The 23560-nt window shown below is 44.2% G+C and overlaps 1 protein-coding gene across 4 annotated transcripts in view; it reads right to left on the bottom strand.

Moving 5' to 3' along the window:
* The window catches only part of LOC147898623 (uncharacterized), a 60434-nt gene that overhangs the window by 5708 nt on the left and 31166 nt on the right, over positions 1 to 23560 (bottom strand). For all 4 annotated transcript variants that reach the window (XM_087378958.1, XM_087378956.1, XM_087378957.1 and 1 more), the window contains one exon: positions 5626 to 5768. In XM_087378958.1, the coding sequence (XP_087235084.1) occupies positions 5626 to 5768 (143 nt within the window). The remainder of the gene's footprint in view (positions 1 to 5625; positions 5769 to 23560) is intronic.

Raw genomic sequence — 23560 nt, 5'->3', positions numbered from 1 at the left:
TCTCCTCCTGACTGCTAGGAGGCAATTGGATGAGACTGAGACGAAGTCGCCTCCAAACCGTGAGCAGGCTACGAATGAGCGGGGAACGGGGGCGGGTAAGCGGTGCAGAGATGAAGATCCACCTGAGGGACGGTAGCCACTCTCCTCCTCGGTGCGCGGTGCAAGAACTGATCCCCTGCTGAAGTAACATCTTCCACGTTTGCCCCCCCCGGATCAAACCGCGGATAACTAACTTGCCCAGCAGGGCCTCACTCTGGAGCTCTGGATCAATGACCCCCAAGCCACCCTCAGCCTGCGGAAGAATGACTGTCTGCCAGGCTACCCTAGCTCTGGTATCTCTGAGACCATCCCCTCCGGACCACAGGAAATTCCGAACCATCCTCCTGAGCTGTGCCACGTCGTATGAAACGTTTACATGTTTCATACGTATGAAACCCGTTTCATACAGCCCCAATTATTGATAGACAGTACTGGGAGGATTCAAGATCTTTGGATTCCATTTGTAGTTTGACCTTTTTACCTTCATGGTCCATGGAGGTCTTGGGAAGATCTTTGATGACTCTGGTTTTTTTAATGATCAGTATTCAGTATGTATGATCATTCAATATGTATGTGTGATGATGATCATTGAGTACTCTAGTATGTATGATCATTGATGACTCTAGCTTTTTGTATGATCAGGATTCAGTATGTATGGTGCTCATACTTGATATGTATGTTTTTTGTATCATGTCTGCACTATGGAGACACTTACAATCTTTATTTGCACATTTTTATATATGGCATGATGCATACCCTAGGTATAAATGCACATATTTTCACATTCTGAATGAAACCCGTTTCAAACGTATGAAACCCGTTTGAAACCTCCTGTTTCAGAAACTCCTAGCAACTATGCTCCTGCTGCAAGTGCCATAGAAGAGGACAGTGCTAGCCATGGTAGCCTGCTACGCCCAGAGGTGTAATCCCCATACTCCCTGACTCGGTTCAGATACGTGATGACCTGAAATGCAGCATCTAGCTGTAATGGGGGTGACCCAAACTTTGCCCGAATGATCTGATGAGGAACGGATGGATTACCACGAATCATCTGTGATAACATGAGAACCTATAGCCGCTCCACCCTGGCCCACTCTGTATCCGATAAGTCTAGCTCCCAACATGGACTGCCATACATCCCCGCTGGACGGACCAAGGAGTCAAAAAGCAACCCTTTGGTCCGTGGATCCTGAAAGTGAGAGCGGAAGCACTGCCTCTCTAGTCTAGCCAATGAAGCATATCCTATGCTCAAGTGCGCCTGCATCGCAGGCTTCATAATGAAGATGGGTCCGAAAAAGATGACCCCAAGATAAGTGTATGACGAGACTACCTTAACCAGTGACCCATCAAATCTCCTGGCACATGACAGCTCGAGATGTATTGAAGATCATAACCTTGGTTTTACCCAGGTTGACCTTCAAATCATGAGACTCACAAAAGAACTATAGTGTGTCAAGGTGTCTGTGGAGCCCCTCTGCTGAGGAAGACAAGAGAGCCACGTCATTTGCGTAAACCAATATCCAGATCAGCATGCTCGAAAGAGAGCAGCCTATCCACCATGTGTCTGCATCACTGTCTTAAGCTCGTCAATGTAGAGGCCAAACAAGGTAGGTGATAATGGACACCCTTGTTTGACCTCGATAGTGCTCATGATCTCGTCTATCCACCGAGATCCTGTCCGGACTCTGCATGAAACTCTCATAAAGTGTCATGACAGCCCAAATGATCTCCTAGTCGTAACCCAAAACCTGTAGACGCTGTATGAGGCGGGCTCTCGAAACCGTGTCAAACGCCTTGCGGAAATCCACTAAGCAAAAGTAAACCGTCTGCTTCCGTGCCCTCGCCTCCTCGATAATACATCTGAGAGTGAGAATGTGGTCCATGGTCCCATGATCACGCCAAAATCCGGCCTGTCTTGCTGCTCTAAGTCCTCGACACTCCGCAAATCTGTTGACCTTGGAATCAAGTATTGATGCATAAATCCTGGACATGACATGTCCAATCATAATGGCCTTGTAGTTCTCTGGGCTCATGGGATCCCCTGCCTTGTGAATGGGTGAGATAGTGTTAATGGTCCACGTGCGTGGAAACCCCAAACAAACAGCTTCATTAAATAGCTTTGCTAAGATCGGGGCTAGGAGTTTAATCCCACATGCAATGAACTCAGTGCATAGTCCCTGGGGATCTCGCACTGACAATCACGACCCATCCGGAGTTCTAGCAGCTTATCATACAATGGCTGTAGCAAAACAACAAGAAACCACCTCTAGGTCTACCAACTCATAAAGTCCAAACAAATACAAATTGGTACACATATGGCCACCTGTATAAGCAGAAATAACTCCTTATGGCTCATGGTCCTGCTTGGAAGCCTGCCTCAAACAAAACTCCTCCCTAGCTGCACCATCCCGTAGGTACCACTACCACACACAAGCAAGCAATTCTCCATCTAGAACCAGAATGCCTATTGGCAACGCATCCTTCCACGTGTTGCTAAAAGAGAGAGTATCCACACCACAAGATATGAACTGCAAGATGGAGAGAGAGAGAGAGAGAGAGAGAGAGAGAGAGAGAGAGAGAGAGAGAGTACAAGGGATCTCAAGGAAAAGCCCTCAACTGCTGGGCAAAACCCATACAAGAGATTAATACAATCATGGAAGGGGGGGGCTATATATAGCCCCACCCCTCTCTAGTCGGTCTGCTATAGTGAGCCGACTAGGCTACCACAATGAGGCCGACCAGCAGGTCGGTACCGCTGCTCCTAGCCCGAGTGTACTGCCCTAGGAACCCAACCAACTAGGTCGGGTCTACGGCCTAGGGGGTGTCTACACAAGCCCCTCAACCTTCTCCTACTCTTACACCTGGTACATCACGAGATGCTCAACTCCAACAAAGTCTTCTAAATAAATATCGAGGACCAGCACCCACAAAACCAATTCAAGAAGAGCGACCAAAGGTGGAAGAAATGGAGAAAATCCTTGGGATACCTTGGAGAGTTTGTATCTGACAAGGAATGAGGCCAAGGTCTCTTTCTTGAAGAGAGAGCTTGATAATGTCAAGATGTTGAGGGAGGATTCAATGTCAGTCATTTGACTAAGATCCAGGATCTTAGACATCAACAATTGAATATTGATGAGGTCATATCTGAAAGTCAGATTACATCGACGACTTTGAACTCTTTGCTAGAGACGTATTTGAATTAGTCCATGAAGGGGAGTACAGTTCCACTCCATTTCAGGAGCTTATGGGGTAGGAAGAACAAACAAGGAAAAAGGGGTATGATGATGACCAAGCCTTGTTGACTAAAGGCAAGAACAAAACTCATCAGCGCCCAACAGTGGGTGTAGACCATAGTATAACCATATGCTCTCACATACAAATCCACACACTATAAACATATGCTCTCACACATACAAACCCACACACTCGCACACATACTTGAGCATATATTTATACAAAGGTCTTTGTCACAGGGACGTGAACTGTCACTGAATTTGGCCTAGGGTACCAGGCTAGGGGCCTTAGTTAATGCCCAAAAGGTACCTATGATTTTATGTGCAGCTAGTGCAACTCCTGGAGCTATTAGAGTGGTTTCATTTTCTAAGGTCAATGGTTTGGTTCAGTGGGGTCATCCTTTAAAAACTAACCCCCTAGAGATCCTTCAAAATAAGGTCATTGGTTCCTTTGCACTAGGGTCATGGTGTGCCATCTGACCCCCTAGGTGCATTAAAAATCCCACGCCTCTTTTTGCCTAGGTGTCTGCTAGTGGCCTATCTGCTTGCCTTGTGTCACCTCTGGAAGCCCCTGGATCCCTTCCTTGGCTTTCCTTTCTATTTTATGACTTCACCCCTACCAGAGCAGCCTCATTATCTTCATGGCGGATTTCTGCAGCTCTCCCTTTGCTTGCTGAACCAGAATTTCATGCTTTCTTCACGACAGTTCTTCTCCCCTTGGTGCCCTCTGTTGCTGGCATGCTTCTGGGACCTAGACGCCTTCATTCTGGGCCACTTTTGAAGCTGTTTTCGACTTTCTTTGCGACAGAAGTTCTTCTTTTCTGCATCTGAAGCCATATTCATGGGCGCCCCTCTTCCTACTCCTGCCTGGTGCAAGGCGCACTGAAAACAGAGCTGTTTGTGGGCTGTAAACTCTGTTCTGGTGGACACATTCTTGGCTGATCTGCTACAGCTTGCTGGACACACTTCTCTCTGATCTTTTCTGGTGTTGGAAGACTCTCCTAGGCAGCTCTCTCCTACCAGAGTTTGCTGTCCGCTTCTCATCCTACTTCTGGAGCTGTTTCGGGCTGAAACAGGCTCTTTCTGTTGGCTGAATTCTCATCTTCTTTCTACACTCTTTGCTACAGCCATTCCTACTGCGTTCCTGCCAGGTTGGATGCCCTGCCGTTGGCCCGGGAGAGGATTGGGGCACTGGTTGTGATACTCTCTTCCTGGGGATGCAGTGGTTGGCCTTGGGCTCGGTAGTGGCTTGGAAATGGGAAATGCATTGCTTGGCATGCTATCAGACTGGTCTACTTGTGATTATGCATGTCTGCTGAAAGGAACCAAGGTAATAGCACTGGGAGTTGGTCACTAGCACAGCCATGGGTTGGCGTTGTACTCGGTTGCACCTGCGGGTGAGCTCTTGAAGGGAGTCCCTTTGTATCTTTGAGCTAACCAGTTTAAATAAATACCACAAGGGGCACCAAGTGTTGGGGCCAACAGGTGTCACTCTCTATGTTTCTGAGTAGGGGCATTCTAGCCTCCCTTGTCTTGAATGGTTACATGATGCTGTGCAGTGAAGTTCTATGCTTTGAGTTTGGTTTGTGGACAAAGGCAATCCTTTAAGTTGGCTGTATTTTCATCTTTGTGAGTTGGTAGAGACAGATACACTGCCCTTAGTGATCTAAGGCCGGTTACATCTTCGTATAGTGAAGGGCAGACTCAGCCGTGACAAAGGCTACCACTAAAGGAGAAGGCCAATCAAAAAGTTCCACATTCTCTTCATTCAAGCTACAAGTGCTTGTGAAGACTATACGATTTGATATTAGTCTCTCCCAAACGAGCAAAAACAGTTTGATAATATTTTCATCTTTATTAATAATAAAAGAGGACATAAAAAACAGCTTCAAATCAGTGTCAAATCCTTGCAAGGCAACTCCTTCCTTCCTTATCAACCCAAACAAGAAGGAATTCTTCTCTCAAAAGTCTTGTATTTGGGTCATGTATTTCAGCTAACTATATTTGCAAAGAAAAAGACCATTCTTGAGTAGTGAAATTCATTGCATATTCACCATGTCATATTTCCTTTGCACAAGGTCACACTAATGTCAGCTTGCCGGGCAATTTGCCACGTTACAACACCACTGAAAATGTTTGTCGTGTCCTAACTCTAGGCTGGTTATGACAAGCTATGTAAAAAACGAACAGGTTTGCCTGCCATTTATATTTTGATATTTGACGTTTTCAGCTAAGGAAAAACAATTACATTGCCTAAAAAAGGAAAAGTTCCTGTAATTGATAAGAGGCATCTCCTAAAAGAGGACTTGCTATGCCAAACCCAAAAAATCCTTCTTCCTTTAGCTTAGTTTACCTGCTCTCGTAATGCTTCCTTCAAGTGAGACACAAGAGCTGCCCTAGCCATTTCACTCATTTCTAGTTGCTCAATACACTTGGATAGGATATTTTGTTGCTCTTGCAATTCATCTGCCAGCGTGGTTATATCTTGCAATTCGCCTGCCAAAGAGCAACAACCACAATAAAAAGTTTGCTCAAATGTGCCTCAATAGACCATCAGTCAAGTCCAATCAACACAATTTCTACTACAATTCCAACAATGAAAAATTATAGTAGAAAAAGATCTTTCGATATACAAAACACTAGTTAAAAGACACTCATTCATGTCAGCTCCATAACACGCAGAACGTCCCTTTCAGCAAAACAAACATGTACCAGCTTCAAGAAAACATGCCTCCCCTCAAAAAGTTCCTGAATAGAATCCACAAAGCAAAAGGAGACCTCGAGATTTGCAAAGAGAAAACTGATTGGGAAAGAGAGGGAAAGAGAGCGAGGAAGGGGAGTGACAAGTATAAATACTCAAGCATAAGCTTGGTTGCAAGGCATACTTGCAGATGACATGAAATGTCTAAATGGTTTTATGGTTAACAACATTTCAAGGCAGTTCATCTCCAAGCATTGGATAAACAATTCAACATGTTGCAACAACAATGCACATTTAGATATTAAAAAGAATGATATTCGAGCACAAATGCTTGAAAATTACAGGCATTAGATATCAAGCCTTCAAAATCTCCAAAAGTATTGTGTGAAAGTTAATAGACAACATGAGATTTCCAACCTAGACAAAATTTTGTCAAGTATTTTAGACAAAGGTACTTAATACTGCAATATACAAGAAAAAGTCAAAAGAAAGCCTCGGTTTGAAAAATGACAATCTATGTCACACTCTCTATGATGAGAGTAAATGTTAACGATCATGATGTCAAGTAGTAAATTGTACATACTAAATACGGAAATCACCTCCTATCTATCTCCAACCAGTTCCCTTATCTTAGTTGGATTTGGTAAACCGAAAAATCGTGGATGGAAGAAAAAAGGGAGAGGGGAAATTGAGAGCATAAAAATGGGGAGAGAGGAGGAGAGACAACACGGAGCGTTGTGAGAGAGAGAGAGAGAGAGAGAGAGAGAGACCCAAAACACACCACAAACTCAGGTCCCATAGTCCATGTGCAGGAGGCAGCGGAGGACGCGGTGGGCCTAGGTAAAGAGGAGAAGCCCGGCGGTGCCTGCATTGGAACATCGTAGAGCAAAGTTGCATAGGTGTGTCAAACCCCTAGATCAGTGATAGGACTGGGTGGCTTACCCTCATAGAGGCAAAGGTGGTGTCTCCCCCTCGAAAAGATCCGATCATCTTATCCATCCGATGTGAGAGGAGAACATGTCTCTTTTGGCGAGTCACTCGACATAATGTCAAATGTGCCTCAATCCCCGTAAGGCGCCCCAGGGCCTGCGCCCGTATGAGGTGGGATCTCATCTCTAAGCACTCATCATCAAACCATGGGATCTGCATCTTTTCAGCTGGGGAACGTGATGTAGATTGAGTCATGGGAAAGGATCTGACTACGGCATCTTGAATTACTTATACTAGAGTATTTGAAGCATGGGCAAGTTCTCTATAGTGCCCAAGGGAGTCTGGTAGCTCATGCGATAGGTGACTCATGTATACTGTATCAAGGGCGTGGTCGAAATGCACCTCGACCCGAGTGGGGGCTGGTGTGCTCTGTCTTATGCCCGGCATGGGGGCTGAGACGTTGAAAGTCAAGTAGGAGTGGTCAGCGCCTAATGGGGGGGGAGGGACGGTGAGATCATGTATATGTGACACAAATGTGAGAGCAAGAGCAGGAGAGAGAGAGGGAACTGAAAACGATAGTTGCAATTAGATGAGTATGTTACAACTGAATAGAGTGATAGGTTTTGTCTAAGTAACAAAACCTTATCCTTCACTAACCGTAGTTAGTGAACTAACTGTGGTTATGGGAAAAAACCTCTAAGTGAGGGAAAAGTGTCCCTAACCTACTTATTACATTATATTGGTCACTACTAAATTATAGCAATAATTCTAACACCCCCTGCAGTACCAATGTCATGTACAAGGAAATGATCAATCACCAAAAGGAGATAAGTTCAGGGCACTGCGAAATGCCTCAAACTTCTCACGTGGAAGTGCTTTGGTGAAAATGTATGCAACATTGTCATGTGTTGACACATAGATCATGCTGATCTCTCCTGCATGCAACTTCTCTCTGACGTAGTGATAGTGAACCTCAATGTGCTTCGTGCGAGCATGAAACACAGGATTCTTTGCCACTACTCTGACTATCAGTGAGAATTGGAGAAGGACCCTCCAATGAAAGATAAAGATCAGCAAATAAACAACGCAACCAAACACATTCAACTGTCGCTGTGAAAGCTGCCCTGTACTCAGCTTCACATGAAGAGGTAGCCACTGTAGATTGTTTCTTGCTCAACCAAGAAATACAAGCTTTGCCCAAAAAGAAACAATTGCCACTTGTGGACTGCCTGGTGTCATAATCTCCAGCCCAATCTGAGTCACTGTAGGCATGCATCTGCAAGTTACCCCCCCCCCCGGGAAGCATCAAGCCAAAAGACTTGGTACCTTGCAAATAACGGAAGATGTGTTTTACAGCCTGCCAATGCATAGTCTTTGGGCTGTGCATATATCTGCTCACTTGAGAAACTGCAAACTGAATATCACGTCGTGTATTGCAGAGATAAATGAGGCATCCAACAGCCTGACTGCAGAGTGTGACATCAAATGATTCACCTGCTTCATGCATTGTAAGCTTCAGCCCCGGCTCCATGGGAGTAGCTATGGGCTTACAATCCTGCATGTTGAATCTGTCCAAGAGTTTTTGCACATACTTGGATCGAGACATACCGATGCCACTTTGCTCTTGAGTGAACTGGATCCCCAAATAAAAGTGTAGCAGCCCCAAATCTGACATGTCAAAAGTGGTCTGCAATTCAGCTTTAAAATCTGCAATATTATCTTCATTTGACCCTGTGAGCAGTAAGTCATCTACATAAAGAATGATGACTAAAATATGCCCCCCATCCTTCTTGATGTAGAGGGTGCTTTCAGTTGGACTGTTGTGCAGCCCCTTGCTGGTCAGAAAGGCATGAATCTTTGCATACCATGCACGTGGGGCCTGTTTCAGCCCATACAAAGCTTTATTCAGCTTGCATACCTGAAGTGCATTTCCTGAAATTTCAAAGCCTGGAGGTTGTTTGACATAAACCTCTTCCAACAAGTCTCCATTAAGGAAGGCTGTTTTTATGTCCAACTGATGAACATTCCATTGAAAATTTGCAGCCATTGCGATAACTGACCGGATGGTTGTCATTCTGGATGTAGGAGCAAAATTATCCTCATAGTCTATGCCCTTTTATTGAACATATCCTTTTGCGACCAGCCTTGCCTTGTACCTGTCAATGGTGCCATCTGGCTTTCTTTTAACTTTGAAAACCCACCGTGTACCTATGGCATGTTTACCTAGTGGCAAATCGACAACTTCCCATGTCTAATTTTTCTGAATGGACTGCAACTCATCGTGCATGGCATTCATCCAATGCACATTATCCTGTGCCTCTTCAAATGTCTCAGGATCCTCCTCATCAAGAAGAGTACCTGCATAAGCTGTTTCAACTCAAAGAGCACCTCCCCCATGCCTTACTGCACTCCGAGTTCTACCAGGTAATGGAGCATCAATTTTACTCTCCCTGACAGTTTGTAACAGCCAATTTGGGACTGTTTTTGCTGCATGTATATCTGCAATTTCTTGCTGAACAACCTCTTCCATGGCTTGTGGAGGTGGTATGACATCCTGTGGCTGAATCGAAGCATGTGGAGGTATCTGAAAATTCTGATTTTCATCAGATATATCAGCAGGGGAACCCAAGGCAATGGGTAGTAACCCCTCAAAGACATCATCGGAAGAAGAAGGCAAATCAAATTCAGCTTGAGTGTGAGCTGAATTTTCTGAAAATATTTACATCTCTACTGACAATAATCTTGCGTGTGACAGGATTATAGAGGCGGTAGCCCTTGCTCTCTGCACTGTACCCAACAAAAATGCATTTGATTGCCTTATCAGACAACTTATGCCGAAACTCCACGAGCACATGAGCATATGCAAGGCATCCAAAGACACGGAAATGATCCACAGAAGGCTTTCTCCCTTGCCAAACTTCATACGGAGTCTTGGTCTTCAAAGCTTTTGTGGGTTCCCGATTCAAAACATAATTGGCACACATGAGACCTTCAAGCCAAAATTTGTGAGGCAATTTTTTGCTTTCATAAGAGTACGATTTTTTCTCTCAGCTTTGCTATTTTGCTGAGGAGTTAGCCTCACTGTAAGCTGATGTACAATGCCCTTGTCTTTCAAAAAAGCATCAAAATCTGCAGATAATCACTCCCCTCCTCTATCTGTGCGTAATGTCTATATCTTGAGTCCGGATTCATTCTCAACCATGGCTGCAAAGTGTTTGAAGACCATAAACACTTCTGATTTGCGTTTCAGCCCATAAACCCAAGTGTAGTTGGAGTAGTCATCTATAAAAGTGACAAAGTAAAGATGACCACCCAATGATGGAGTCCTCATGGAACCGCAGACATCACTATGGATAAGCTGTAATTTTCGAACAACTTTAACTGATCCATCCTTCTTAAAAGGAGATCTGTGCATTTTACCAAGAATGCACCCTTCACAGGCATGTGGAGGAGGTGTTTCAAGAGAAGGCAAACCGCATTCTGCATAGCAGCAGTAGGAGTGGAAACTGCAAGAGCATGTGCTGGTCTTTTCTGATACATGTCAAGCTGAAAAAGACCACATAACAAAGTGCCAGACAATCTCAAGGCATAGTCATGCTCTCTCTCATGGACTGCACACTTGTCATCTTCAAAAATGACCTAAAATCTAGCTCTGTTAAGAGTGGACACTGAAAGTATATTTTTTGTGATACTAGGCACATACAAGACATCAGAAATTCTGAATGTTGAGCCATCAATGGCTGTAAGTTCAACTTCTCCTGTACCACGAACTGAATAGGAGGAGTTGTTGGCACATGTGACCTTTTTACCAGCGGGTGGTGGATGCAGAGATGTGAAGAGACACTTCCTGAAAGTGATATGCTTTGAGGCACCGCTGTCAAAATACCATGTATTTTGTGTCTCATTGACACTAAAAGCTGATGCATCCTTGGAAGAATCATAACTGCATGTCAGAAAAGCATAAGTGTCATCATTACAAGTGGTTGTACTATCCCGGGCACCCAACTGAGAATCTGAAATGCAAGACAAGAAGGCATAGTCGTGCTCCACCAAGTTGGCTGTGGCTTGCTCATTGTCAGATGCATGAGGAGCTGAATCTGAGACAGCCATACCTGAGCTGTTTTTCTTTTCGTTTGCAAGCCTTTTCTTGCATTCTCCAATGTAGTGACCTGGCTTTTTGCAGTAATGACATATTCCCTTCTTCTTGGGCTTACCTGCATCACCCTTAGCCTTTTGAGAAGGCTGTCCTGAACCACTGGAAGGCTGATTTGCTGAAGTCTTTGCCTGTCCCTTTACTTTAGGCTTGAATTTTGAAAGCATGGCATGTTCACCTGCTCGTGAAGCCATGTTTTTCCTGGTCTGCTCTTCCTGCAGCAGAAGTCCTATCAACTCGTGAAAAGTTAGAGGATTTGCACCCCCCCTCAACGCAAATTCAGCGAGGTATGAAAGCTGAGATAAGACTCAGGAAGAGAATTCAGAGTAGTGGTAATCATCTCTGAATCAGGAATTATCTCATCAATATTCAGCAACTGCTCTCGTAAATCCTGTAGCTTTGTGAGGTGCATTGACATGGAGTCGCCCTCTTGCATATGTGTATGAGACAATTCTCTTTTCAAAAAAGACACCCTGGCATCATTCCGAGCTGCATACATGCTCTCCAAAATATCCCATGCTACCTTTGAGGTCTTACACGACCGGATATGTGGAATGATGAATCTTTTCACTGAAAGAGAAATACACGACAAAGCTAAAGCATCACGTGAATCGCATCTCTTCTGCTCTGGAGTGGTAGGTATAACTGCACCAATAATTGTACCCTGTGCACGACCTCTGCCTCCTCCTTGTTGGGGAGGGGTATTAGGTGCCACATTTGCTGGCCGGAACTCATCCCCATTTACATAGTCCCATAAATTATCAGAAATCAGAATATTGCGTACCATAAAACTCCAAAGGGAGTAGTTAGTACCATCCAGCTTATCCTCTTGTGAGAGACCACTGAAACCGAAATCATTCTGATTTTGCTAAGCCATGTCTGAGAAAGAAAATACAGCAAATGCAAATCTGAATTCCCTTGCTGGGAATGGAGTGCACAAATCCCAAAAAACACAGCCAAACACTGGCTAAAAATGCAACTCAAATCTCTGTAATGTCTCTGTCAGAAATCTGCCAGAGCATCCAATCTCTCCCAAAACCTGCCAAAAGTGTTTCAAAACACTCACAGAAAGGCAGTGTGAAGTGAAAGCTGCAAAATTGCTCTCCCAACACAAAAGCCCCAATTTGTGGCTTGAAATTGCAACTAGAAAGGGGCAAATTTACTAAAAGCCCCAAATCTGCAGATCTGTCTACAATGCTTCCTCCAAGTGCAGCTCCAAATTTCTTCAACACCTGCAAAGTGTTTGCAATGTCTACGCGCGAATACAAAATGCCCCAAATTTTCTACAAGAACTACGCCAAACAATGGCTATCTGTAAAGAAATGTCTGCTAGACGACCAACTGCAAGAATGCCTATGGATGTACGGCCTGTACGGTGACCGTACGACAGAGATATGGATGGCCGTACTGTACGGACGAGCTGTGTGCTGCATGCTGTACAGCAAACCAGTACGGAATGTACATCAGGTACGAAGACTGTACGGAACAGTCCGTACGCCTTGTATGGAAGGCAACCAAGGACAGTAGTATGGACGAAGAGCTGGTACGGACAGGTACGATGCAAGTACAGTATGCGCTGGTACGAAATCAGTCGGCGCATGTTGTACGGATAGAATGGTGACCTGTACAGACGAACTGCAGGTGTACGGACCTGACAACTTGTACGAACAGCGAGGCGCCACACGTGCACGTACGGACGATCTGCAGGTAGTACGACAATACAGTACGAACTGTTAGCCCGTACCTTGTACAGACGTCGAGGTGTACGGACGGGTGCTGCACCAGAAGCTTGTACGGAACGCTTGGCAATGGGACACTACGGAATGGCAGAGCACGTACGGACGGGCTGTACAGAATCAGTCCGTACAGATCGTACGGACGACGAGCTGTATTAACCGGCTCACTACTGAAAGACAGCCATTACTACTCATAAAAGACAGCAATTGTACTTTCATAAGCTCTCCCTCACTCCCTCTCTCTGAAGATGCACTAGGGCCCAGGACAAAACGTCGGGCTGGACCGCCCCGAAGGTCTTTATTCATGAGAGAAAAATCTGTTACAGAAGTTCAGCGTAGAGCTGTCTGGAAACCTCTCTCTCTACGTTACAAAACGTGAAAAATCCATTTTATTACAAGAGCTTCAAGCTCAATTCAAATTGGCAACATGCCACTTGTCTAGATCTAGACTAAGTCCTATTACATGCCACTAAGGGCCATTCTGGAGTCTTCAAAGCTCTCGGTCACACGAACCGCCTCCTAGATGCTTGTCAGGCTCCCGTTACGCTTAGGAAAAATAATTCTTCCTAGTACCTGCAACAATTAATTAAAGCGCACCACCATGGCACCCATTAATTGTTAGCGCTTTGCATGCAAATAACATACTGTGGACTAATTCTAGTCACGGTGGGCGTCCCCACTGAACACATGTGCACATCTAAACAAATATATATACAAATAAATATATATATTCTCTGGTTGACCGGAGTCAACACTCTTGATTATAATTAAAGAGCTTTGACCAAGGGTCGAGGCGCCTTAATTATAGCCAAGTCTCTCCAACCGAAGTTGGCACATCTTGGTTAACCGAGGTTAACCCTCTTGGCGCATGCCAAGTCTTGTTGACCGAAGTCAACACTCTCTGACCGTAGTCAGGTTTACTTGACTAGAGTCAAGTATCTTTGACCATTAAAATAACTCTTTGACCATAATTAACACATATAAAACTCTTTAATTATGATCAAATAAATGGTCAAATGTACTTTGACTTAGGATATTTACATTGTGGTGACATCCCCTCGGCTTCTATTCAGTTGACCTCAACTGAAAAGCTTCCTTGTAAACATCCAAAAGCTGTGGATGATCGGTTAACATGTCTTCGTCCATCCACTTGGCATCTAATGCCGTATAATTCTTGAATTTTACAAGATACCTGTAAAATTGCTTACCCTGAGGGCCTTTACGTACAGTATGGTACACAATTTGCTCTGGCTGAAGGACTTCCTCCAGCTCATCCACTTCTAGTGGATCCTCTGATACTGGTTCTGTAGGCTCTGGTCCCTGGAATTTCTTTAGAAGACTCACATGGAATGCATTGTGAATCCTCCAATGCTCTGGCAATGCTAATCTGTATGCAACTTCATTTATTCTTTCTGTAACCCTGAAAGGGCCATAGTATCTAGGAGATAACTTTGCATACACTTTCTGTTTTCCTTTAAACTTGCGGCGGAGCCTAGCTTTTTCAAACCTCAAAAGTACCCAGTCCCCTTCCTTAAGATCCAACTGTCTCCTATGCTTATTTGCAGCTCTTTTATGTTTCTCTTGAGACCTTTCAATTGCTGTCCGGACTTGACTGTAAGCTGTCTGGAGGTCTCTTACAAACTGATCAGCTGCAAATATTTCATCTTTGGTCCTCAATATAGGTGGCAAAATCACCTTTCCATATATGACCTCAAAAGGGGCTTTCCCTGTAGAGCTATGTACTGTATTATTGTAAGCAAACTCTACTAACGGTAGGTACTTTTCCCAGTCTGAACTTTGGTCACCCACGTAGCATTTCAGCATATCCAAAATTGTAGAATTTGCTACTTCACTTTGACCATCTGTCTGGGGATGGAAAGAAGAAGAAAAATTCAGATTCGTCCCCATGTTATGAAATAAAGCTCTCCAGAATAGACTGGGATCTCGATCACTAACAATGGACTTAGGCATACCATGATGTTTAAAAATTTGTGCCATGAAAAGCTTAGCCATATGATCTGCCTTTATGGTTTTGCGAACCGGAATGAAATGAGCTTGTTTGATGAATCTATCAATGATAGTCTAAATCCCATCACTCCCTGATTTTGATCTCGGCAAATCAAAAATAAAGTCCATTGTAATACTTTCCCATGGTGCCTGAGGCACGGGAAGAGGCATAAGTAGGCCAGGTGCCTTCCGTCTATCATACTTCACTTTCTGACACGTAAGGCATTCAGTAACAAACTGATGTATATCTTTCCGCATCCTTGGCCAAAAGAAATAGCTCTCTAGTGCTAGAGTTGTTGCTGTAATTCCTCTATGTCCAGCATAGGGAGGTGCATGGCATTCCCCCAAAATCTTTTTCCTTATCTCCTGGGTGATGCATAGGCAATCATCTTTCATTAAATACCCATCTTTCAGGGAATAGTGACTGGTGGATTGCCCCTCTTGCATTTGCTGTAAAATTTCACCAAAATCTAGGGTCTTCGGGACAAAGCATCTGCCCCACTCTGTTCCGAATTCCTGGAGTATGGACAATCTGAAAATGATACATTGACACCATGTTTGCCCATTTCATATGCTTCTCGGAAAGCTTGGTCTGAGTCAAAAAGTATCTCAGACTTTGGTGATCTGTCTTGACAGTAAAATCTGCACCCAAAAGATAGTGCTTCCATGTATGGATGGCATGAATTACAGCCAATAACTCTTTCTCATAAATTCCTAGATATCTTTCTGCATCCCGAAGTCGCCTGCTTTCATAGGCTACTACATGACCATTCTAATGCAATGCAGCCCCAACACATTCCCCACAAGCATCGCAATCAACATCAAAAGGCTGATAAAGATCCGACACTACCAGAATAGGCTCTGTAGTCAACTTCTCCTTGAGTGTATTGAATGCTTTCTTCTGTGATAATCCCCATGTGAAGGCTGCATTTTTCTTAGTAAGGTCATGTAATGGAGCTGCAATATCAGCAAAATGTCTGATAAACCTTCTGTAGTAAGAACACAAGCCTAGGAAACTTCGAACTTCATGCACAGTTTTCAGCTCTGGACATTCCTGAATGGCACGGATCTTCGCTAGATCCATTTGTATCCCATTCTTGGATATTATATGCCCCACATAGTGGATTTCTTCCAAGAAGAATTCACTTTTCTTGCTGTTTGCATAGAGCTGATGATTTCTCAGCTCTTGAAACACTACAGCAAGATGTTCTCTGTGCTCTTCTTCTGTCTTAGAAAAAACTAAGATATCATCAAAGAAAGTACCCGTAAAATGCCTGTACTTTCGGAAGATACGATCCATCATTCTATTGAATGTGGCTGGAGCATTTGTCAACCCAAAAGGCATCACTAAGTATTCATACAACCCGAATGTAGTGCGAAATGCTGTCTTGTGCACATCCTGAGGCTGTATCCTCACTTGGTGATAGCCACTCTTTAAGTCTATCTTGCTGAAAACTGAAGCTGCATTTAATTGATCCAGGACATCATCAATACCCGGAATAGGGAATCTATTCTTGATGGTCATTTTGTTCAGTGCGCGATAATCGACGCACATACGGAATGAACCATCTTTCTTCTGTACTAACAGTACAAGGGAACAAAAAGGAGACGATCTGGGCTGAATCAACCCTTTGGACAGCAAGTCCTGTACCTGAGCCATAATCTCCTCTCTCTGAGTCGCACTGACTCTATAAGGTGGTCTGTTTGGTGGCTCACTACCAGGCATTAACTCTATCTGATGATCTTCTGGTCTCTCTGGGGGTAACTCCCCTGGTAAAGTATCAGAAAAGCAATCTTTAAAGTTTACAAGAAACTGAAACTTATCTTTGTCTGCATCATTCATTTCAGCATGTATTTCATTACCTTTTTCTTTTACAAAAACCATGTACGCAGAAATTGTAGACTTTATTGCTTTACCACATGAAACATCAGATACAATGGGGATAGTGTCCCCTTCCTGGCAATTAAACGCTGATTTTTCCCCCTATGCACAAACTCAAGCACTCTTTCAGGAAGAGTCAACTTCACTGCCTTGCGGTGAAACCAAGGCATTCCCAAAACTACATCATAATGTTTTAGTGGAGAAATGAAGAAGTCTTCCTGATCCACATAACTCTGAACATGAAGACGGAGCTTCCCTATCAAGGGAGTAACTGGCACAGGATTCCCACAAAACATTTGATCGGCATCCAAAGCCCTGCCTAACTCTTCCGTCTTTATTCCCAGCCTCAAGGCTAGATCCTCTGATATGAAATTATCAGTAGCCCCTGGATCAAATAAAATTAGCGCTTGCAGGTCTCTAACTTTGCCCCATGATAGCAGCAATTCTCGTTCTTCTGGGTTCAAAGCATGACCCAATATATCAGGAATTCCCCCCGCCATTGGCTTTTGCGGTCCTCGTGGCTTCTCTGCCTCTTTTCCCTTCGAAGTTGAAGGCTTTTCTGGGCACTGGGCAGCCACATGCCCCTCTTTACCGCACCTGAAGCATTTCCCATCTCTACGGAATTCCGCTATCTGTTCAGGGGTGAATAGAGATTTGCCCTTATAAGTTCTTGAAAACTGAGTACCCCTCGGCTTCTGAGGCTGAAACCCTTTCTTTTCAGCCTTGGGATACTCTTTCTTTTCTGATTTTGGAAAATCAGTTTTCTTTTTATCAGCACGTCCTGCATGCAAGGATGGCACTGTAGATGGATCTTGTAGCGGCACAAGACTCGCTACTGAAGCTGAATGCATAAGGTCTTGAATATTCTTTGTCCCCAAAGCATTCAGTACTGCCTGAATTCTTGGAGTGAGACCTGCTCTGTACTTCCTCATTTGGGTGCCTTTGGAGATCTTTTTGAAAGGTGCAACCTGCAAATAAGCATCCCAAAACTTTTGGTTGTACCCATCCACTGTATCTCTTGCATCCATGTGCAAGCTGTCCCAGTCTTGAAGAACATGGTCTCTAAACTGTTTAGGCATAAACTGCTGGTAGAAGGCTTTCTTGAAGTCCTTCCACTTCCTTGGGGCTGACCCATCTGTGGTCTGTGCACTCCACCATGCACTAGCTGTTGCTGTCAAGTGTAAACTGACCATTCTTAACTTGGAGGATTCTGAAAATTTTTCTGTACCGAATGCAGCATCAAACTGTCTGATAAACTGCAATGCTTTGTCTGTATGACCATACTGTCCATTGTAGGTCATAAACTTGACAGATTTTCCTCCCTCTTTAAATTCCTTGGTCTCTTTGGACGTCTTTCTCTTCCTAGACTTCTTGTGTTTTCTTCTTTTCCTGGATGGTTTATCTGATAAGGAAGAAGAAGACACAGAAGTCGAACTCGAGGTAGACGGTGATGGACTAGGAGATCGGTGATGATGCCTCGATCTCTTTTGCTATGGGACCGTCTCCTATGAGATCTCTCTTTCTCAGGCTGTACACGAGAGTGTGCCTCTGGCATTGGCACGTCATATACTGGATTACGCATAGCTTCTGCTTGAAACAAATGCTGAGCCCTGGGATCCCTTTTGAGATTTTCCAGCTCTTGTATACGAGTGCGTACCATCTGTTCAAATTCTTGTTGAGTTTGCGGCACATTTCTCTGTCTTGGATGTACATCCCTATCTTGTGAATCCCACTGGATAGGTGATTGATCCATATTCTGAGATCTGCAGATTTCTCACACCGTGTAGGTAACTGATGCACAACTACCTTTGCTTTTCCAACAGAAAAATACCTCAACAAGAGGTGTTTTGCATGCCAGTACTGGCTGTCAGTTCAAGGCATATACCCACACAGTAGCCAAAGCATCAACAACTATATTGCCCTTTTTCTGGCTGCTGCAGATGGCTTCAAAAGGCATCTGTTTTTCCCTCTTTTCACTGCTCAAAGGCATGCATGCTCTTTTTCTGCAAATCTCTGATTTCTCTGCTTTTCTGCTGTTTTCTGACAGTAGAAATCTGCTTTCTCTGTTTTCTCTGTTTTCTCTGTTTTTCTGCTGCTTTTCTGACAGTAAAAGTCTGACAGATAAGTGAAAATTGCTAGCAGGAACAATCTCTGCAACTGTTCTTTTTTTTTTTCTTTTTTTTTGGTTGAAAAGAACAGTAACCAGATGGAGTAACTGGCTAGTTACTCTAACCAGACTGACTGGTTCTGGTCTGGTCAGTCTGCAACTGGACTAACTAGACTGGTCACAGTCTGGTTACAGTGACCAGACTGGTCTGGTTGGGTCAAGTTAACTAGACCTCTGACCAGGGTTAGCTAACCAGAGTTAATTTAACCACTGGATTGCCACATGTCAGTGCCACGTCAGCATCTGCCACATCAGCTTTCTGTCAGCCCTGCCACATGTCAAAGCCACGTCAGCTACTGCGCTGTCTGCCACGTGTCAGTGCCACGTCATATGCTGAGCTGTCTGCCAGCATGGACTGCCACGTCATCAAGCCCACTGCCCATCTGCCATGTCAGCGTCTGCACGTGCATGCCACCTGGCTGCCACGTCACCTGTCGGTTAGGCCTGCCACGTCAGCCTAAGGTTCAAACCTTGGCTGGCTGACTGGCGTCGCGCGTCGCGCCTGCGTCGTGGTAACGTCTGCAGTACCTTCCCCATGCCTTCGCCAGCACCTCGCTTCAAACATTACACCTACTCGTTTCCAGCCCGCACCATAGCGTAGCCTCTTCGAGCGCTATCGCCTTCACGCAGTATGCAATTTTGACACAGGAAGTCAAAGATCGCCTCGCACGTTCACGCGATACCCAGGCAAACTATGTCGCTCATTGCGTTCTGCAAGGCAACGCAAATACCCACCATTTTACTCACTGTTTCACTTCGCAAAAATACCCGGAAGATCATGACGCCGTTCTGTTTTTTTTGCATAGCTAACCGTCAATGATGACCTTCCCTTCAGGCTTACTTTCCGTCAGATGTTCTAGGCCAAAGCCTGCACTCTTCAGTCTTGGATCGTCACTTTCTAGGAAGAAAATGAAATCTTACGCTCTGATACCAATATTAACCGGCTCACTACTGAAAGACAGCCATTACTACTCATAAAAGACAGCAATTGTACTTTCATAAGCTCTCCCTCACTCCCTCTCTCTGAAGATGCACTAGGGCCCAGGACAAAACGTCGGGCTGGACCCCCCCGAAGGTCTTTATTCATGAGAGAAAAATCTGTTACAGAAGTTCAGCATAGAGCTGTCTGGAAACCTCTCTCTCTACGTTACAAAACGTGAAAAATCCATTTTATTACAAGAGCTTCAAGCTCAATTCAAATTGGCAACATGCCACTTGTCTAGATCTAGACTAAGTCCTATTACATGCCACTAAGGGCCATTATGGAGTCTTCAAAGCTCTCGGTCACACGAACCGCCTCCTAGATGCTTGTCAGGCTCCCGTTACGCTTAGGAAAAATAATTCTTCCTAGTACCTGCAACAATTAATTAAAGCGCACCACCATGGCACCCATTAATTGTTAGCGCTTTGCATGCAAATAACATACTGTGGACTAATTCTAGTCACGGTGGGCGTCCCCACTGAACACATGTGCACATCTAAACAAATATATATACAAATAAATATATATATTCTCTGGTTGACCGGAGTCAACACTCTTGATTATAATTAAAGAGCTTTGACCAAGGGTCGAGGCGCCTTAATTATAGCCAAGTCTCTCCAACCGAAGTTGGCACATCTTGGTTAACCGAGGTTAACCCTCTTGGCGCATGCCAAGTCTTGTTGACCGAAGTCAACACTCTCTGACCGTAGTCAGGTTTACTTGACTAGAGTCAAGTATCTTTGACCGTAGTCAATCCTTTGACCATTAAAATAACTCTTTGACCATAATTAACACATATAAAACTCTTTAATTATGATCAAATAAATGGTCAACTGTACTTTGACTTAGGATATTTACATTGTGGTGACAAGCTGTTGGAGGACGAGAGCTGGAGACGAATGTGCAGCAGGAGCATAAGCAGGAAGAACCCGCTCTGATACCAAATGTGAGAGCAAGAGCAGGAGAGAGAGAGGGAGCTGAAAACGATAGTTGTAATTAGATGAGTGTGTTACAACTGAATAGAGTGATAGGTTTTGTCTAAGTGACAAAACCTTATCCTTCACTAACCGTAGTTAGTGAACTAACTGTGGTTAGGGGAAAAAACCTCTAAGTGAGGGAAAAGTGCCCCTAACCTACTTATTACATTACATTGGTCACTGCTAAATTATAGCAATAATTCTAACAACAAAGGCTTGGGGATCCCAAAAGGTAATCTACTGTACTCGACTCCTCAAGGAGGTGAGCCCGGTGAGCCCTCCTGACAAAGATTGTTGTATATAATCAAGTTATGGATGGCTCCCAAATCCAATAGATGCCGGCCATATCCAGTAACGTGTGGTGCATCATCTGAGCGTCGTGCTATCTCAAGCTCTGTAAAGTCTATGTCCGGTACGCTAAGATGATCAGCCTCGAACTCAAGTAGACCCACCTGTCGATCCTTTTACGCACATTGAAGTCACCCAACAGTAGGATTTTTGCCTCTCTAGAGAACTCCGGGATATCATCATATATCATCTCATATGGGCTATAACCCTCTATGGCAACCTCATGTGAGTATGATGATGTGTCTGGGGGAAGTAGCATACTACAACAAAAATCGAACGTGTACCAGGTGATTGAATCCGTACCCACATGTGGCGTGCATGCTCCTCCTTCCTCATCACAGATGTATAGGGTCTCATATGTGACCTAAAGAGAACTCCCACATGTTGACAAGCAGATTTCGAAGACCCCAATTTTGAGCTGCTAGTGGTACGAACTAGGCAGAACTGATATTGTTGTACATGTTAGGTCATGTTTGTATGCTAGGACTAGAGGTCTATTTGCATGAAGATAGAAAGTGATTGTTAATTATGGAACTATTGGTAGATAGACCAGTGGAGTCGTGGGTAAAGAGCATGCAGCAGTCTCACCCACCCAGAAAAAGCAGCAGTCTATATTTTTGTGATTAACTTTTGATCCGTAACTTGGATTTGGGAGCTCTTTTCTTTGTTGCAAAGCTGAGAACGAGCTCTACAATTCTTAAAAAGAGGTTGAAGCCAAAATCCGCAAAGAAGAGGGTCAAAAACCGAGAATACTACAGGCTACTGGCTTGTGTTGATAGGCTGCTCCTATCTTGTAGCAGAGATTGGACCTGTGGAAGAAGCGCTCCCTAGCTTCAGCGCTGATTCTCTTGTCAGATGTTATATATCCTTGTCTTTATGAGAAATAACCTTGAAGGATGGCCTATATCGTGTTTGTGAATATTATGTTTTCGGCATAGCGCAATCTAGAGAGGGTGGGATGTTGCAAGCGGTTGAGACGTTGATGGAATATAGGGTTATGGGCTTCATCTGTGATGAGCTTATTATGTTTGTGAGTTGAAGAGCTGTTATAGTTGTCACTTACAGTCCCTAAATTTCTCTTATCACTGTTTTGGAGCCTCCAGTAAGGAGATATCCTTGGCACTGTGGTAACAGGAGAAGAACTTAAGCGAGGGTGTGACTCGAAGTCAGAGATGGCATAAGATTTTCCTAGATTCATGGAACTACCCCATGAAGATGTTGCCAGGTTCGTAGAAGAGATGGAGTTCACAGCTTTGATGAAGGACAGAAGCCAAAGGTGTTGTTGCAGATCTTAACCTACTATTTGAAAGGCGAAGCCTGAGAGGGAAGGAATGAGGGAGAAGTACAACGGGGAGAGAGTGAGAGAGAGGAGTGACACCAAAGATGTGGGTGTGAAGTGATGAGCCACACCACAAACTCTTAAGTTTTATTAGGATTAGGTTTTTCACCCTATGACTGTCTTAAGACAGTCATAGGTGTCATATCTTTAATAAAGGGGTGGCAATGTGCCTTTACCCCAACAACCTCCCACCTAAAGGCCAATGTGCCTAAAGGGGAGAAAAGAATAAAAATTACAGCAATATACAGTTACTGTATACAAGACCATAAAATAAGAATGGTCTCATCCTAATCCCATGATGTGGCGGCAATGTGCAAACCGCTCTGTAGGCAAGCTCTTAGTGAGCAAATCTGCAGGATTATCATCAGTATGCACCTTCACAAGCTCAAGTCACTTGTCTTCCAGTACCTCCCTGATGAAATGATATTTCACATCTATGTGCTTGGTCTTCTGATGAAAGACCGGATTCTTTGCCAACATGATAGCACTCTGACTATCACAATGCAAAACTGGCATATCTCCTGTAATGCCCAAATCTCCCACCAACCGAGTAAGCCATATTGCTTCTTTGCAAGCCTCAGTGGCTGCAACATATTCAGCTTCAGTAGTTGACAGTGCAACACATTTCTGCAACCGAGACACCCATGATATAGCACCTCCTGCAAATGTGAAAATATAACCGGTAGTAGACTTCCGGTTATCTGCATTCCCTGCATAGTCTAAATCTGTAAAACCATGCACCAATGCATCTTGCCTACCATAGCATATGCACAAGTCTTTGGTACCTTTGAGATACTCAAGACACCTTTCACTGCTTCCCAGTGCCGCTTGCCTGGATTTGCCATATACCTGCTCATGACTCCCACCGCAAAAGCAATATCCGGACGAGTGGCAACCATGGCATACATCAAAGAACCAACTGCAGATGCATACGGAACCTTGGCCATTTCAGCCTTATCATCATCTGATCTGGGGCTGTCCTTACTGCTAAGTTTTAAATGTGGAGGCAACGGGGTACTAATAGACTTCCCCCCCTCCATTTTAAACCTTTGCAGTACTTTGTCAA

This window comes from Dipteris shenzhenensis, chromosome 9, assembly GCF_047967505.1.
Source record: "Dipteris shenzhenensis isolate YYH24624 ecotype China chromosome 9, Dip_SZ_1.0, whole genome shotgun sequence".
Lineage (NCBI taxonomy): Eukaryota > Viridiplantae > Streptophyta > Polypodiopsida > Gleicheniales > Dipteridaceae > Dipteris > Dipteris shenzhenensis.
The sequence above is the reverse complement of the archived record's forward strand: the minus strand, read 5'-3'. Positions and strand labels throughout refer to the sequence as shown.